The 19400-nt window shown below is 42.7% G+C and overlaps 1 protein-coding gene across 1 annotated transcript in view; it reads left to right on the plus strand.

Moving 5' to 3' along the window:
* The window catches only part of LOC134568528 (selenoprotein Pb-like), a 30743-nt gene extending 29870 nt beyond the window's left edge, over positions 1 to 873 (plus strand). Inside the window, exon 5 of the mRNA XM_063427165.1 lies at positions 488 to 873. Within this exon, the coding sequence (XP_063283235.1) occupies positions 488 to 736 (249 nt within the window). The 3' untranslated portion in view covers positions 737 to 873. The remainder of the gene's footprint in view (positions 1 to 487) is intronic.
* Positions 874 to 19400: the final 18527 nt, after the last annotated feature.

Genomic DNA, 19400 nt, shown 5'->3' on the forward strand with positions numbered 1-19400 from the left:
TATGTAACAGCAAACATTCGCCATTTTAGTCCCATTACCAAACTTTCCTTAATATGTCGAGGTAGTTGGACTGAAACATGGATTATATGAAAATGCACGTCTTCTTAAAATAAATTCACTCTTTTCTTTATTTCGAAGCCCTATGAGTGCTTCCTTTTACGTTTGAGTGATAGTTTATCTTCTCTTTATAGTTATCTTTTCCACCTCTGTGTCTGAACACTATTCTGGCACGACGCATTATTGGGCTCATATAGAATTTTTTTTCCAGTAATACTTTTTGTTTCAAGTCCGGCCCTTTTTCTGTTTTTTAATAGCACTATTGATTCAATGAAAACCAACAATAACCTATTTTTCTGAAAGATTAGTTTGCGGTTTGAGGCACGGAGGGAGGGGGATATGCGTTTGTGCTGGATTGCCATATTATCACTGCCCACTCACACAGACGCACTTTGTAGTAACAATTAATAAACATTCTTATTTCTAACAGAATGTTTCCACCAATGGCACAGAATCAAAGCCGTCACCGTCCTCTCCAGTTAAAGAACCTGAAAAAACCCAGGAGGAGAAGAGAGGCCACGGACAGAACCACCACAAGAACCGTGAGCCTAGCAGACATTCTGAGAGCCACGAGCATAGCCACCCAATCAGTAATCAGGGTAATAACGCACACAGCCAGCCAGCAACTGGACAGCAGGACAAAAGGGGCTCATTCTCCAAAAAGACCAGCAATGTTTAGTCTTCATTCTTTGTTAGCCATCCCAGTCAGCAGGTGGCAGCACTGATACATTGTCTACAGTATTTCCTTTCTGTCTGCATTTCAATGGTGGGCTTCTTTAGTTTAATTCAAATAAACATGTTTCTCTTTGTACTCTATTGTCTGTGAACCCGTTCCTTCTAAACAGATCATTTCTTATAACATGCATTGCCATACTAAAAGCGCCCTCACAATATTAATGCGCAAATAAAGTATTCAAAAGTACAAAAGTTCATGATGGGTCTGCGTTTGCTGGTAATTACGCGTGCGAGAAGTTCTCATTACACTAGGAAGTGGCTCAAATTCCTACAATTCTGAGGTTCCCATTATTTTCAGACAAGGAATCGCTCCAGTTTCTTTCGGCCAACGTTTAGCACCCCAAGACGGGTACTTCAGTCTATTTGAAGAGAGAATACTTCAGGTTCACGTTGGAATTATCAGCTGATATACATGCTAAGATATTCCGAATATGTGTCTCAAGAGTCGGAAAGTCTAGTGTAATTTAGAAAACACAAGATAAAGACAAAGTATATTCACAAAATCCCATAATGATAGACTCCAATCCGGCGTCGGGTTCTATAAATCACAATCCAGCATTGTATTCTATAAATCACAACCCGACAACAGATTCTAGTAATCACATTCCGGCATCGGATTTAATTAATCACAATCCGGCGTCGGGTTTTATAAATCACAATCCGGCGTCGGGTTTTATAAATCACAATCAGGCGTCGGGTTCTATAAATCACAATCCGGCGTCGGGTTTTATAAATCACAATCAGGCGTCGGATTCTATAAATCACAATCCAGCATCGGATTTAATAAATCACAATCCGGCGTCGTATTCTATAAATCACAATCCGGCGTCGGGTTTTATAAATCACAATCCGGCATCGGATTCTATAAATCACAATCCGGCGTCGGGTTTTATAAATCACAATCAGGCGTCGGATTCTATAAATCACAACTCGGTGACAGATTCTATAAATCACAATCCAGCATCGGATTTAATAAATCACAATCCGGCGTCGGATTCTATAAATCACAATCCGGTTTTGGATTCTATAAATCACAATCCGTCATCAGATTTAATAAATCAATATCGGGCGTCGGATTCTATGAATCACAATCCGGCGTTGGATTCAATAAATCACAATCCGGTGTTGGATTCTATAAATCACAATCCGGCGTTGGATTCAATAAATCACAATCCGGTGTTGGATTCTATAAATCACAATCCGGTGTTGGATTCTATAAATCACAATCCGGTGTTGGATTCTATAAATCACAATCTGGCGTTGAGTTTTATAAATCGTAATCAGACGTCAGGTTCTATAAATCACAATCCGGCATCGGATTCTATAAATCACAATCAGGCGTCGGATTCTATAAATCACACTCCGGCGTTGGGTTTTATAAATCACAATCCGGCGTTGGGTTTTATAAATCACAATCCGGCATCGGATTCTATAAATCACAATCCGGCGTCGGATTCTATAAATCACAATCCGGCGTTGGGTTTTATAAATCACAATCCGGCATCGGATTCTATAAATCACAATCAGGCGTTGGGTTTTATAAATCACAATCCGGCATCGGATTCTATAAATCACAATCCGGCGTTGGGTTTTATAAATCACAATCCGGCGTCGGATTCTATAAATCCCAATCAGGCGTCGGATTATTTAAATCACAATCCGGCATCGGATTCTATAAATCACAATCCGGCGTCGGATTCTATAAATCACAATCTGGCATCGGAATCTATAAATCACAATCATGCATCGGGTTTTATAAATCACAATCCGGCGTTGGGTTTTATAAATCACAATCCGGCGTCGGATTCTATAAATCACAATCTGGCATCGGAATCTATAAATCACAATCATGCATCGGGTTTTATAAATCACAATCCGGCGTTGGGTTTTATAAATCACAATCCGGCGTCGGATTCTATAAATCACAATCCGGCGTCAGATTCTATAAATCACAATCCGGCGTCGGATTCTATAAATCACAATCTGGCATCGGAATCTATAAATCGCAATCATGCATCAGGTTTTATAAATCACAATCCGGCGTCGGATTCTATAAATCACAATCCGGCGTCGGACCGCACTAGAAAATAACTTGGCGCTATATAAAATGCCAATAATAATAGAATCCAAGATCAAGAACTGTGCAGGTAACGTTCTAGTAGAGAACTGGGGGATAGTGCTTGTAGCCTGCAAGCCCCATAACCATCACAACGGGCTGTAGTCATTATGGTACTTCAACTGCTCGTTTAAGTCATCTTTGGCGAGCAGCACAGCTTATCTGGCCAAAAACTGTGCGAGCAACAAAGATTTAATGTGGGTTCATAACACAATGGACAATGCCAGGCAGTTTATACAGTTTCTGTCTAGGTTCGTAATAGATAGTAATATCTCTGACTAGACAGGACTAAAGATGGCTGCTCCACGTGGCACGTTCCTACCTGGAAATGCACTGACAGGATAACTCCCCCCGCATTGAATCTATCACTTTATTTTCCACACATTCACTGAATTGGTGAGATTTATTTGCTACCTTTTTGTTTTTTAATAGCTTTAAACAGGTTTTTGACATTCTTTTATTTTATTTCTTATATTTTATATTTTAAAATATTTAGATAAGGCAGGCAATGCATTATGGGGCATGTAGTTCTACGGCAGCATATTGATTCATAATAAGACCTGAGAGAATGTGGCTAATAAACGGAGGTGGGGGCATTTAGATAATAATAGGGAGAATGTCACGTTATTAGCCACGGCTACTATTCTTCTAGAATACGGCCAGCCCTGCCTGGGGTTAAATAAACACTTTAATCTCTGTCTAATGAAAGACCACGGTTTCATTGACAATCTGTACTGACAGAATCATTGTTCCCTTGCATTGTCTCGTATACATGTAAATTGCTGCCGTAGATAGAGATTGCTATTGTTTGAGGAGCTATAGGTTTGGCCGTTCATTTTAACAGCTTTTCCTACTCATTTGGCATTGCAGCTGTGGATTGCAATCCCCGGGATTCTTCCTTTAGCCATTGTATCAAATGGTGCTGTCGAAACAGATGGTTTCAAATGTTGTCATTCAATAATACAACATTGTTTTCGTAACGTTGCCGTTAAAATTATATTTACTGATTTAACAGTACTTGTGCAGCCGCCTTACCCAGAGCTCTTTTCAATTTATGCAAAAATAACATTGTTAGATATACAAACAGGGGATAAATATTTAGACTCATTGAAATGGAAGAAGAGAATCCTGCAGCTGAGCTTACAATCTACACAGCATAGACGGCACCGAAAAGGACGCGGCTAAGTTGACTGTTGGCTTGGAGTGTTTGTGTTTGATGTAGCACTGGGTACTTGGGGTGAGTGCGTGTTTAAAGGAATCTTAAGGTAAGGGAGTTTAGGGTGAATAAGGTTTGGATTATGACTTGGGGTGTTGTGTATTGGGATGCTCAGTCAGTAGTCAGGTATTATAAATTCTGTTATAATCAAGTGAAGAGTTAGTGACAACGATCAAGAGAGATGGATGAAGTGTGATCTTGGGATGCCACACGCCTGCTCTAATTTATTTATTACCCAACTAAATCACTGGCACACACAAGGGAAGGAGCTAATACTAAGATTCACATTTTCTCTTTCATTCTTTCTATCCTCGATTGGATACAATTCGCAGACATTCATTAAGAGATTCTATTCCTTGTATCACATTGAGTACATTCTGAGTGAAGGAGAATCGTCCAGTCACTGTTACGTCAAAACCAGGATTACAGCTAATGTTGAAAATAAAATAAAACTGTTTCACTGCAGCTTCTGCAAAGAGCTCGCAGCAAATCAGGGAGTGATTGGACTATCCAGAACTCCCAACCATCCCAATTTCTGAGGGACAGTCCCAATTATTGATTCCTAGAGATGTCGCGAACATAACATTTTCTGTTCGCGAATAGCGAACGCAAATGTTCGCGAACGGGCGAACCGGGCGAACCGCCATAGACTTCAATAGGCAGGCGAATTTTAAAAACCACAGGGACTCTTTCTGGCCACAATAGTGATGGAAAAGTTGTTTCAAGGAGACTAACACCTAGACTGTGGCAGAGTCTGGTTTTAATCCATAAAGGGCATAAATCACCTAACATTCCTAAATTGTTTGGAATAACGTGCTTTAAAACATCAGGTATGATGTTGTATCGATCAGGTAGTGTAAGGGTTACGCCCGCTTCACAGTGACAGACCAAACTCCCCGTTTAACACACCGCAAACAACCGCAAACAGTCCATTTGCACAACTGCAAACTCCCCATTTGCACAAGGTTGGATACCAAGCTAGCCATGTCCCGTTCTTTGTCCTCACTGATGTCGTTGAAGGTCTCTTCCTCCACCCAGCCACGTACAACACCAAGGGTCCCCGAAAGGTGACAAAAAGCCCCCTGGGACGCCTGCTGTGTTTGGTCTTCCACCTCCTCAAAGCCACCTTCCTCCTCTGACTCCTCTTCTTCAGACTCCTCTCTCTGCGTTATTATAAGGTGTGTTAAGTAGTACTATTCCTATCAGTTTAATCCCTGTTACGTCCCATATCAGGGGACGTGTATATGGCATCGATTTTAGGAACCGGGAGATGGAAAAAGATGCTTGGTTGGTCCTCCTACTTCAAATTTGGGGCACTGTGCGTGTAATCTAATGTGCCACCAGATAGGAGTGGTGACACTGGGCAAGTGGGCACAGTATACGCTGTGAGCCTGACACACGCTGGCAGGCAGGCAACTGCAATTAGATTACACAGAAAAAAAAAAAAAAAAGCAGACTGATGTTCTAGCCCTAAAAAGGGCTTTTTGGGGTGCTGTCCTTAGAGCAGAGATCAGATGAGTCCTTCAGGACTGTAGTGGACACTGAATACACTAGCCTAGCTATCGATTTCCCTATTAAATCAGCAGCAGCTACACTGTCCCTCCTCTCACTAAGAATGCAGCTTCTGGGGGGCGGGGCCTAGCTGTCATGGAGGAAAGACGCACTTCGTGTGAGCTCCCTCAATATCTCACTTTAAGCAGCTATCAACAAGCGAATCTCACCCCAGAAGGGGATGACCCAGCAATGTTGCTCCTACCTGACCGACCCGACATGCTTATTAGCGGTCATCAACTCGACAGAGTCTTACTTACCTCCGCGTGGCAAGTGTGGCCTGGTGCTCACCGGGCGGGAGAGTAGGCCGATCTCCCGATCCTTGGATGCCCAGGAGCAGCTACTTCCCGGCAGGAGCTCCGTTAACCCCCCCTCGGACCGGTGGGGGTTATCCCGGTCCACCCCTGAGAGGCTGTCTGGAGCTAATGGATGCACAGAGCACAGCCGTCCAGGCTGACATACTCATCTGCGACTCTCCCAATATGGCGGCAGCCACGTGTCCTCCTGGTACCAGCAAAGCATGGCAGGATATTGAGTCTAAGCTGGACAGACTCTTTAATCAATTTTGGAAGCAAATAACAAGCAGGAAGCCCCAACAAGCTCCACCACAGCCCCAACAAGCTCCACCACAGCTAAGCGAAGCAGTCCCCATTAAAATCCACCAACGCAAAAGGCGTTGAAGACGGGACCGGAGGCACAAACAGAAATACAGAACCTGCCCCACGTCAAGCACTCGCCTCCACCTTAAGCCACCACAATCCCGCACCGGACGTGAAGCACCACCGGGACAGATCCGACCACCCGACAAAACAAGCTTCCACCACCTCAAGCCGCGAACCCGGCACTCAGCCAGAGACTTGCCTTTGTTGTTCCAGGTATCAGGGACTCCCAGGGTCTGCACCTGGCGCCCAGAAGGGATCGGATGAGCACAAGCAGTAAACAGCAGCCTGCCAAGCATGTCCCACTATAGCCGATCCTCCACACCATGCCTTTGATCACATGAACTGCTCTCTGCACATTAACTAATTGTAAAGTAGCAAGCGTTTAGACATGTCATTATTTCACCTCCTAAAGAGTTTATTGTCGTAGTTCCTTACATGCCTTTACCTTAACCGTTCATGTATTATGTTATTCACTAGTCTCATCTCATGGGGCGACTCACACTTGATTTATAACTAGTGGTGGAGCTGCTGATATAAATACACAGTTGATAACGTGCAAGCTACCCCCTAAACATGACAGCCATCTTTCACAACAATGTACTGCTATATACTCATACCCTCAGTGCAACTAGCCATGATATACGCACGTTCAGCCTAGCATGCTCAAATATAACACACTTCTGTCAAAAAAAAAAAAAAAAAAAAAAAATGCAGCTTCCGAATTAATCTAAAATGGATGCTTTCCAGGAAGTGGGAGGGTCTGGGAGGGAGGGTCTGCTGCTGATTGGCTGGAATGTGTCTGCTGACTGTGAGGTACAGGGTCAAAGTTTACTCAATGATGACGAATAGGGGGCGGACCGAACATCACATATGTTCGCCGTCCGTGGCAAACGCGAACAAGCTATGTTCGCCAGGAACTATTCGCCAGCGAACTATTCGGGACATCTCTATTGATTCCTCTTCCACCGTTCTGACTTTAGGGAACACCAGAGAACTGTCCCTAACAAGCATAGCAGGAGCGTTCCACTCAGAGCACTAGTACCTTGCAGAGAGCATGCTCTCTGCGTGGTCTGCCCTCTATGGGCCGGCCTGTTTGATTGGCAGGTAGCCTGGCGTGCATTCACACCAAGTAGGACGGTCAGTTCTACAAACAGACCTGCCCGCCTTTGTTAAACCTTGCCATTTTGTAAGAACAGCATTGTTTACATTGCAATGCTTAACGCACCTCTAGGTGTTGTACTGACAGCCACTAGAGGTGCTTCTCCTATAAGAGCAGAGTCAGACTTGGTTCTCATTTAAATGCTGCACATAGAGGTGATTTGCTGCACATGCACACTAGCCTCCCAATGTTTCTCTGTGGAAATCTTGGTCATCTAAGCCGAGAGGCTGAGCAGCCGACATGAGACTAGTGTGAGAAGGGAGTATAGGGAAGTAAATCTCACCTTTTAAACCCTAATAGGAAGGAGGAGCAGGCACCAAAATAGGAATATAGCTGGCTGCAGAGCAGATTGTTCCTCATAAGGAAGCTCTCATTCTTCCTCTCCATGCAGCCTGAAGGTGGAAGGTCGCTCTGTTAGCAATACTGCGAGCTATATGTATACAGTGAGGATTAGTTCAATAACTCAGTGATAGCGAGAATTCAAAGTATATTTGAGATTTGCATGGTTATTAATTAAACACCAGGTTTTCTACTAATAGACAAAATTCAGTGAAAATGACAAATTCCAACAGCATTTTCAGGATTTGGTCGGCCCGACCGATTCCGTAACATTCATTCAGAGGCGTCCGGAAATCAAAAAACTATTTATAGCACAGGAATTTATCAATGACTGCATGATGGCCGAAGATAAACCGAATGCACGTTCGCACATTATTGCTTTTTGCAAGTGAATTAAACATTTAAAGTACTATTTGCCTGCTAGTAGTAATAGCAGCCAGAGGGAAAATAATGTGAAAAAAACATGGTGGCGCAAGGGTTAATTATGTGCCACATTAGAAAAGTTACAAATAAATAAATAAAAATCGTATGGGGGACAATAAGAAATCAATATTACTATAACGAAGGTATTTTACCTCCATGGGCTAATACCTGCCATCTAGCTGGAGGGTGAATATCTCCTAAATGTATAAAAGTCATTGAAAACGGCAGACTAGGAAAAAACCCATGCGCACCGGTGGAGGTTCCTTTAAATATTCATGGGAGGGCCTCAAATAATTATATATTTATAAATAAATCAAGATAAACATTTACACAGGAATTTACAAAAGTTCTGCATTTTAGTAACTTATATCCAAATTGTATTAAAATAACAAGCTGTGACTAGAGTTAAGTTGCAGAATTTTTCCAAATCAGCTGTTTTTGTCTAAATGTAGCCATTCAGATAAATGCATCCATGTGTCCCACACACGGGGGTACCACAGTAGAGGAGCCCCCGGACACTGCAGTCCAGAGTGGTCTACCAGCAGGAGCCGTTACACGGTAGACTTTCGGTAAATGAAAGATCTGAGCATATTTGGTACAAACAAAAGGCGCCTTACTTTTACCAATTCTGCAGAGATTGCACCCAATATTTTCTGACACCAAGTTAATAGGGTTCTTATAATCACCGGGGGTCTTATACTTAATACCATGGTTGGCCGACCACCTTCATCTGAACAGTGAACCAATTTGCAGCAATCTGTTCAGAACAGCTGGGGAAGTAATTAAAAGCACGAAAAGACAGAGAGTTCTGATGCAATCAAAGAGCTCGTTTACGCAAAAAGTCAGGGGTCTCATAGACATTTCATTCAATGTATTCCAATGAGTGTTACAAAACGAAACAATTTCATTGGCTAGTATATTATCTGACTTTTCCAGCTCCATGACGTAGAGAAGAGCGTTGCTAGACTCGCTGTGTAACATTTAACCTTTCATATGCTGTGTTATATGAAAATTGTTTGTTTTAGACTTCTTTAGTTTATATTATTCCCTTGAAACTTATACACTTCACTACTCACCCTGTTCTAAATTATTATGCAAATTATATTTTTCTCATTTACCTAAATAATTGATGTAAATAACAGTCAGCACAATTCTCATGTTATCAACTATTAAGAGTACAATTCAAATTTTATTGAACAAACCTCCTAATGATAACAGTATTTTTTTTAAACATAAAAAACTTACAATACACTGTTCCAAATTATTACGCACAGTAAGTTTCAAAACACTTTATAGGCTGTAAAGAACTGAAAATTGTCATTTGTTGTGTTTGCAGCATATTTACTGAAATCAAAAGCTATTTCAATCAAACTTATAACAACATTTTAACTTTTTAAACATTTTAACAGGTCACGTTACATTTTAACATAGGACCCCTGATTTGATAGCAGCTTCACAAGTCTTGCATCTATTGAACTTGGGAGTTTTTGGACAGTGTCTGCTTGAATTTGTTTGCAAGATGTCAGAATAGACTCCCAGAGCTGCTGTTTGGATGTAAACTGCCTCCCACCCTCATAGATCTTTTGTTTGAGGATGCTCCAAAGGTTCTCAATAGGATTGAGGTCAGGGGAGGATGGAGGCCACACCATGACTTTCTCTACTTTTATCCCCATAGCAGCCATTAATGCAGAGGTATTCTTTGCAGTATGAGATGGTGCATTGTCATTCATGAAGATGATTTTATTACGGAAAGCATAGTTCTTCCTTCTGTAACAGGGAAGAAAGTGGTCAGTCAGAAACGCCATATACTTTGCAGAGGTCATCTTTACACCTTCAGGGACCCTAAAGGAGCCGAACAGCTCTCTTCCCATGATTCCGGCCCAAAACATGACTCCACCACCGCCTTGCTGACGTCGCAGCCTTGTTGGAACAGGGTGGCCATCCACCAACCATCCACTACTCCATCCATCTGGACCATCCAGGGTTGCACGGCACTCATTAGTGAACAGGACTGTTTGAAAATTAGTCTTCATGTATTTTTCTGCCCAATGCAGACATTTCTGCTTGTGAGTATTGATTAGTGGTGGCCGAATAGAAGGTTTATGCACAGTTGCAAGACTCTGGAGGACTCTACACCTTGATGTCCGTGGGACTCCAGAGGCACCAGCAGCTTCAAATATCTGTTTGCTGCTATGTAATGGTATTTTAGCAGCTGCTCTCTTGATCCGATGCATGGATCTGGCAGAAATCTTCCTCAATGTGCCTTTATCTGCACGAACCCGTCTGTGCTCTGAATCAGCCACAAATCTCTTAATAGTGCGATGATCACGCTAAGTTTTTGTTAAATATCTAATGTTTTCATACCTTGTCCAAGGCATTGAACTATTTTACTCTTTTCAGCAGCAGAGAGATCCCTTTTCTTCATATTGCATGAAAATAGTGCTTTGCTTAATAATGTGGAACACTCTCCTTTAGTAGTTTTTCCGTAAATTGGGCTCACCTGGCAATCTAATTATCACAGGTGTCAGAGATTGTTTTCAGTGATCAAAAGAGCCCTGAGACACAATGCCATCCATGAGTTAAACTGAAAAACTAAATATTTAATCTTTGTGACACTTAAATAGAATTTGCATAATAATTTGGAACAGGGTGTATTATATACTTATATATGTATCTGTGAATTATCATCACTTAGTAGTACTTATTCTAATGGCTATTTGCTAATATGACTAAAAACAAGGTTCCCTGGTTCAGTATTAAGAGCCTATTTGACAACTTAGAACCGACAGATGTGTATCTATAGAACATGTTATTTTGAGCTGGGTGGACCTGACTTTGCTAATCACACCAGTTTGTTTTTACAAATCATTATTTGCTAATTCTGCTGTTTAGTTAAATTTAAATTTCAAACAAAATGGAGATTTATATCAAAGATGGCTGTCGGGCTATGATATTTTACCCTTAACAATTCCCACATTACCGTCAGAGCCATAGGGCGATCGATGGAACGTAATATGTGGTTTTACACACATTAAAATTAGGATTATCTAAGATTCTGACCTTTTGCCTCAGGGAAATGAGATTGTCCAACAGTGATCAATAGAGGTTAGCAATGCTGATAAGATCTCTCCCCCAGCGTATCTACAGCTTGGAGAAGAGGAAGTAAAGAAACAAGAGACCATTTAATATCTTCTCTATAGAGAGACAGATGTACAAAAAGTGGGAGAATTTTTAATAACGCATCCGAAAAAACTGGACAAAAGACACAAAAGGAGATGTTTACTAAAATGCAAATTGTTGAGAATTCCAAGTAAATTTTACATTTTAGACCAATTCAAAGTGGCTTTTTTTCCATCTGTCTATTAGAAAGTCACTTTGAATTCCTGACCATTCACAGTTTAGGGGCCGTTCACTAAGCTCCGATGTAAAGCTGAATGGCAAAATTTACTCTAAAATAACAGATTTGGAAAATTCCTCAACTGAGCTCTAGTCACAGCTTGGCTACTTTAGAGGAACATTGTCATTCAGATTTTAAACAGTTGGGAGTTTAGTGAATACGCCCTTGGTGAATAATGTTGTCTACAGATGTCCCAACTGGACCTTTCCCATGCTTTGGTGGTTGCCAAGAAATTGTTTTGATTCATCCTTTGCCGCTCAGTTTAAAGACTATCAGTGGATTCAAAGGGACATTGTAGGCAATATACCCAAAGCGTGCTGTAGAGTGTAGTCTTTGGGAACGTCCTCTGCTTGAAAGTCAAACAGTTTAGGAATGGTTTGACTTTAACCAGCTATTCCTGTGGCCCCAAGACTATCTTCTCCGCAGCCACATTGATCATGCAGAATTAGCACACAAAGAGACACAGAGGGGCTGGGGAAGGGGCAAAATAGACCAGGGCTTGGGAGAGAGACACCTAGAGGGGCTGGGAGGATACAAATATACACAGAGGGGCTGGGGAAGGGGGCAAAATAGACCAGGGCTTGGGAGAGTGACACCTAGAGGGGCTGGGAGGATACAAAGAGACACAGAGGGGCTGGGGAAGGGGGCAAAATAGACCAGGGCTTGGGAGAGTGACACCTAGAGGGGCTGGGAGGATACAAAGAGACACAGAGGGGCTGGGGAAGGGGGCAAAATAGACCAGGGCTTGGGAGAGAGACACCTAGAGGCTGGGAGATTTAGTCAACTAAAACTAGACTAAAACTAAAACAATTCAGATGACAAAATTACAACTAGAACTAAAATAGCTATTTAGTCAAAATACTAAATTGAAATTTGCCGCCACACTGGTTGGTCATCATATGGTTTCCTGATCCAAAGGAAATGTTTAACCCCTTAAATAAAAATAATTTTCAAAAATGATATATATATATATACATACAGATATTTATACATATATATATATATATATATTAATTCTACATATATATTTATGTAATATTTTACACAATTAAGTCATTTTATTAATTACAATTTGCGGGACCATTTTTCACACACAAACAAATATTAACACTAACTTTGGCCAGGGTTTGTGACTAAGTGGCTACTAAAAAAGACTGGACATACCCCATTTGCAATACCTTGGGCTGTCTACTATTGCAAATGGTATGCTATTATGGGGGTAATTCTCATTCCTGGGCTACCATACGCTCTCAAAGGCAACGTAACCAATCTGGCGAATTTCAATGTGAAAAAAACTGTAACATGCTATATTTGACCCTGTAACTTCCTAAAACCCCATAAAACCTGTACATAGGGGGTACTGTGTTACATGTAAGACATCACTGAATACAAATATGTGCATTTTATTGTAGTAAAAACAAACCGTATTATGACATTCGCATTTAAAATGTCACGTAGAACTAAATAATTAACACAGTTTCTTAATTTCTCACTTTTACAATATTTTATTCATATTAAATTATGTTTCATAGTTTCAAATATTTGATGTTAAATGAAAGCCCTGTTTCTCCTGAATAAAATGATATATAATAAGGGTGGGTGCACGTAATGTGACAGCGGTGAATTACGGTTGGACAGACATATAGTGCAATTTCAAGGTTTTGTTTACGTTTTATTTTGATCAAAACGTGCACATTTGGCTCAGTCCTTAAGGGGTTAAACACAAAGTAAAAATGATTACAGTTTTGCAATTTACATCTTCTAGAAAGGCCAGTCAGTCATTCCTCCTATGAATTTATAAGTAAATTGCAAATTCTGAGCCAAAGATAACAGATCTGGGATAATAGATGAGGGTATATACTTTATTTTTTAGAAATGGTCTATGTTGTCCAGAAATGTACATTTGCCGGTGTAACGAATAAACTCCAACATTTAAGCAGACAATGGTTTCAAGGTGTATTGTTCCTCTTTAGCAGTCGGTGAGTTAAGAGGAGTCGGTTGTGACATATCTTTGTAACGATGCACAAGGCAAGCTGCCTGCGTTGTCATCACGTATTAAAGACACATAGAGCTGATAGTTCTAGGTCACTTGCAGGTTATGTAATCTTTGCATGAAGGAAGTGATCGCCACGGGTCACTAACAAGATATGAAGTCTTTGTGTGGGGTGCCATGCTGAAAGGTCACTTGCAGGCCAACACGACCCTCTGATGACAGTAAGCTGTAAGTCAGCTGTAAGTACATATAGCAACAATAGTCATTCTTTTCAAGACTTATGGTCTAATTGTCAGCGTACGCTGCTTGGTCTCAATATACTAGGCCATGGTCTGAGCCGAAAACCTGTCTAGAATTCTCAGACGCAACTGTGGGAGCGTCAAGGGTGAAGGTTGGTTCATTCATTATGGAGAGGTTGTTTTATTCCTGAATCTTGCTAACTCCTGCCCCTGGGGTAGCACCTTCCTCTGTCACATGTAATCAGTGTCAGGCTTGACGTACCTTCATAGTGGGCACAGGACTCCAGGGCTACCGGTCACTGTCAGTGTGGAAAGATGTCCCCAAGAAGTCAACAAACCCAGAAGACTTGTTAGATTTGTTCGTGGTTATAAAAATAGGATCATTTATTTGCCTTGTGGTCCAATCCTGTGTCCATGTAGGATGAATATGTTTTGTCTGTAGGATGAGAAGCTGAAGGCCGCACTGAGACGGCAATTTTCATTAGCAATAAAAGAAAGACATGTCCTGTCTCTTTAGCTCGGTTTTCTGTTGTGGATCCAAACACACAAAGCCACCGTAGCATGCCACAGAGCAAGTCTCATGAGACGAAAGAAACCTACTTCTGAGAATTATGGATCTAAACAAAAGACTTCAATCAAGTAACTAGATATGCACAGGACCTTCGCACATGGCACTAGACACGAAAATAAGTACACGTATTCCCTTCTATCGATACTTCCCTTAATTGCAGCCCTCCCAGAGAGATGCTCTCTCACTTAGCTCCAAAAGTAACACCACTGAGGAGGTGCGGGTATAGATAGGATAGTGGCACAGGTATCAGGGAAGCTTGTTTCTCTCCTTAGGAAGTCTTCACTGGAACTCGTGAAGGACCGTTGAACTGTCTAAATTTATATTATAAGAGCAAAGTGTGTACCTGATTTTATTAGTGTTTTTAAAATGTGAGAGTGTTTTAGTTTATGGAATAAAGCATTTCTGTCATTGTAAAATTATGCTATGAGCAAATTTCTCTTTTAATGTCCTGTCCAGAGGCCTGGCTTCAACCTATCAGACAACAGACAACAGAAAAAAAATATTCCAAAGGGCACTAGAAACCAGTGAGACCACCAATCAGGCCATTAAACATGCACAGGACCGCCAAGTATGGCCACTAAACAAGCACAGGACCATCAAGCATGGCTACTAAACATATAGTCACCAAAACAACTTTAGCTAATGAAGCAGTTTTGGTGTATAGATATAGATAATGCCTCTGCAGTTACAGTACTCAATTAACTGCCATTAAGGAGTTAAATCACTTTGTTTCTGTTTCTGCAACTCTAGCCACACCTCCCCTGGCTGTGACTGACACAGCCTGCATGAAAACAAAATGGTTTAATTTTCAATCAGATGTTAACTTGCTTTTGAAATTTTAATCTAGTTCGCCTGCGCTGGCTCCACCCCCCATGATAAAGCATTGGATTGGCTGAGATCCTCATTTCTGATGATTTCAGTCAAGGTGGTGGGTGAGAGGGTAGAGCCAAATGCTGTGCTTGCCAATCAGCATCTCCTCATAGATATGCATTGAATCAATGCGCTTTACAATATTACGAGAAGGGGGATTTAACTATAAATAGGACAATTACAAGAAAACTTACAGGAATGATAGGTTGTAGAGGATCCTGCTCAAACGAGCTTACAGTCTGTAGGAGGTGGGGTGTAAAACACAATAGGACAGGTTAGTTCCGTAATTGCCTGGCTATACATTTTAATTTAGTGGTTTAGCAGATATACCCTTTTTGTATTTACTAATGTGGAGGTTCATCGTTCAATATAATCTGTTCAGTTTAATCTCAAACACCAGAGTCAAAGCAGATAAACACAATAATACAGATATAAATTATATACATAGTAAATGACTTTCAATTTAATAAAGGGTTACATTAAAGGGCATTATAGTTGGAGCTATGGCATTTAATTTGTCTATGAGAGGAAGACAGAGAGAGGGCATGGGGGAACATTAAACATAAGTCCAAAAGCAAAATTAAATAAGGGCTATCAAACAAAGTAAACCAGAAGTGATCGAAGGTTTAAAGAGGTTGTATATTATTATTATTATTATTATTATTGTTATTATTTATATAGCGCCATCAGATTCCGTAGCGCTGTGAGCTCTGAGGACTGGTTTATTATGTCAGGAAATCAAATTAAAGGGAATCTATAGTGTTAGGAAAACTAAATGGATAGCTAACACACTAGTGCCCTCTGCCCTCCCACCCCAGCTCAGAAATGGATAAAAAAAAGCTTTAGTCACTTACCTGATTCCAGCGCTGATGTATCTTGATGCTGTGTCGGCACTCCACCTCCTCTGACGTCATCCGGCGGGATGACCTAGGCCCCACAATAGGAAAGCACTAAATGAATGCTTCACTATGGGGGTGTCACTGACGCTGGATGTGCTCATCCAGAGCGCGAGGACGTCCAGCATCAGTTAGGTGGCTGCCACTAGAGGCTGTCTTAGTACTGGAATGTAATCATTGTAGTTTCTCTGGAACTGCAAAGGTTTACACTGCAGGTTTAATGGGGGAAGGGGCACTACACCCAGACCACTTCAAAGAGCCTCTAGTGGCCCTTTATGGTAGAATATGCATTCATTTTTAGACGAATCTGTGTGCTCAGGGCCGGCCTTAGGCCTTTGGGCGCCCTGTGCGAAAAGTCTTCACAGCACCCCCCCTTCCCGTCCCCCCCTCCATCCCCCTTCCCACACACCCTGTCACACACACACACACAGGCAGACAGCCATACACACGCACCCACACAAACACACGCAGGCAGTGACACACAGCCACACACAAACACACACACAGACATAGAATGTGACAGCAGATAAGAACCATTAGGCCCATCTAGTCTGCCCAGTCAGTCACACATAGGCAGCCACACACACACACACACACACACACACACACAGGCAGACAGCCACACACACACACACACACACACACACACACACACAGGCAGACAGCCAAACACACAGAGGCAGACAGACAGCCACACACAAACACAGGCAGACAGCCAAACACACAGAGGCAGACAGACACACACACACACACAGTCACACACACACACACAAAGGCAGACAGTCGCACACACAGACAGTCAAACACACAGACAGTAAAACACACACTCGCAGACAGCCACACACAGACAGTCACACACACAGTCCTACACACACACAGGCAGACAGCCACACACACACAGACAGACAGTCACACAGACAGACAGTCACACACACAGACAGTCACACACACACACACACACACACACACACACACACACAGGCAGACAGTCACACACACACAGGCAGACAGTCATAGTCACACACACACACAGGCAGACAGCCACACAAACAGGCAGACAGTCACACACAGACAGTCAAATACACAGACAGTCACACACACACACGCAGACAGTCACACACAGAGAGAGTCAAACACAGTCACACACAGGCAAACAGCTACACACACAGGCAGACAGTCACACACACACACACACACACAGAGACAGTCACACACACAGGAAAACAGCCACACACACAGGCAGACAGTCACACACACACACACACACACAGACAGTCAGTCACACACACAGGAAAACAGCCACACACACAGGCAGACAGTCACACACACACAGGCAAACAGCCACACACACAGGCAGACAGTCACACACACACACACACACACACAGACAGTCACACACACAGACAGTCACACACACACATAGACAGTCACACAGACAGTCACACACACAGACAGTCACACACACAGGCAGACAGTCACACACACAGTCACACACAGACAGTCACACACACACACACACACACACACACAGACAGTCACACACACACAGACAGTCACACACAGGCAGACACACAGGCAGACAGTCACACACACACACACACACACACACACACAGGCAGACAGTCACACACACAGAGGCAGACAGTCTCTCACACACATACACACACACAGGCAAACAGTCACACACACACAGGCAGACAGTCACAGTCACACACACACACACACACACACACACACACAGGCAGACAGTCACACACACACACACAGACAGTCACACACACACACACACACACACACACAGTCACACACACAGAGAGTCAAACACACAGTCACACACACAGGCAAACAGCCACACACACAGGCAGACAGTTACACACACACACAGTCACACACACACACAGGCAGACACACACATAGACAGTCACACAGACAGTCACACACACACACAGGCAGTCACACACACAGTCACACACACACACAGACAGTCACACACACACAGACAGTCACACATAGGCAGACAGTCACACACACAGGCAGACAGTCTCACACACACACACACACACACACACAGAGACAGTCACACACACAGACAGCCAGTCACACACACACACACACACACACACACACACACACAGAGTCACATACACAGACAGACAGACAGTCACACACACACACACACACACAGGCAGACAGTCAAACACACAGACACACACACACAAGCAGACAGTCACATAGTTACCTCTGTTAATTATGGAGGCAGACAGGCAGTGCAGCTCCTGGATTCTGGTTGTTGGGGGAAGCAGGGACTCCTTCCTGCTTCCCCTGCATCAGTTTTCCAGCGCTTTTAGTTCCTCCCCGCCGCACAATAAGCTCCGCCCCGCTGCACTTTTTAAAAAAAAAATTATTCTGGCCGGCCATGTGTGAGCTGTGTCGGCCGCAGAGCGCCCCCTGCTCCATGGCGCCCTGTGTTACTTCCACATTCTCTTCCTTTCCATCCTACTGCTGCTGGCAGCTGCCAATGTCTCTCCAAACCCTGGTCCCTCCTCTACTAATACACCTGGTGCTAACACCAGAAACCACAACAATATGATATCCATTCCATGTAACTCTCACTATAATTCCTCCTTTAAAGCTGCCCTCTGGAATGCACGCTCTGTGTGCAGCACCGTTAAATCAACTTCCATCCATTACCTATTTATCTCACACTCCCTAAACCTAATGGTACTAACAGATACTGCTGCCCCTGCCTCACTATCCTTTGGTGGTCTTCACTTTACCCACAACCCAAGACAAGCTAAGATTAAAGGTGGCGGTGTTGGATTTCTGCTTTTACCCCACTGCTCCTTTAAAACTCTGCCCCCCCAGCCCCCCTTCTCTATCTTTCTCCACCTTTGAAATTCACACAATTCGTCTGTTCAAACCCATCTCTGCTAACATAGCTGTTATCTATCGCCCTCCTGGTTCCCCTCGTCTGTTCCTTGACCATTTTTCTGCTTGGCTTTCCTACTTTATTTCAAGTAATATCCCTTCCCTAATTCTCGGGGATTTCAACATTCCCATTAACCCACCCTGACCTCAGTAGCTTCCAAACTCCTCTCTATTACCTCCTCCATTGGACTATCACAGTGGGCTAATACTCCCAATAATTTAGCTGGCAGGGAGAGCTGGTAGGAAGT

The sequence above is a fragment of the Pelobates fuscus genome, chromosome 7 (genome assembly GCF_036172605.1).
Source record: "Pelobates fuscus isolate aPelFus1 chromosome 7, aPelFus1.pri, whole genome shotgun sequence".
NCBI classification, from domain to species: domain Eukaryota; kingdom Metazoa; phylum Chordata; class Amphibia; order Anura; family Pelobatidae; genus Pelobates; species Pelobates fuscus.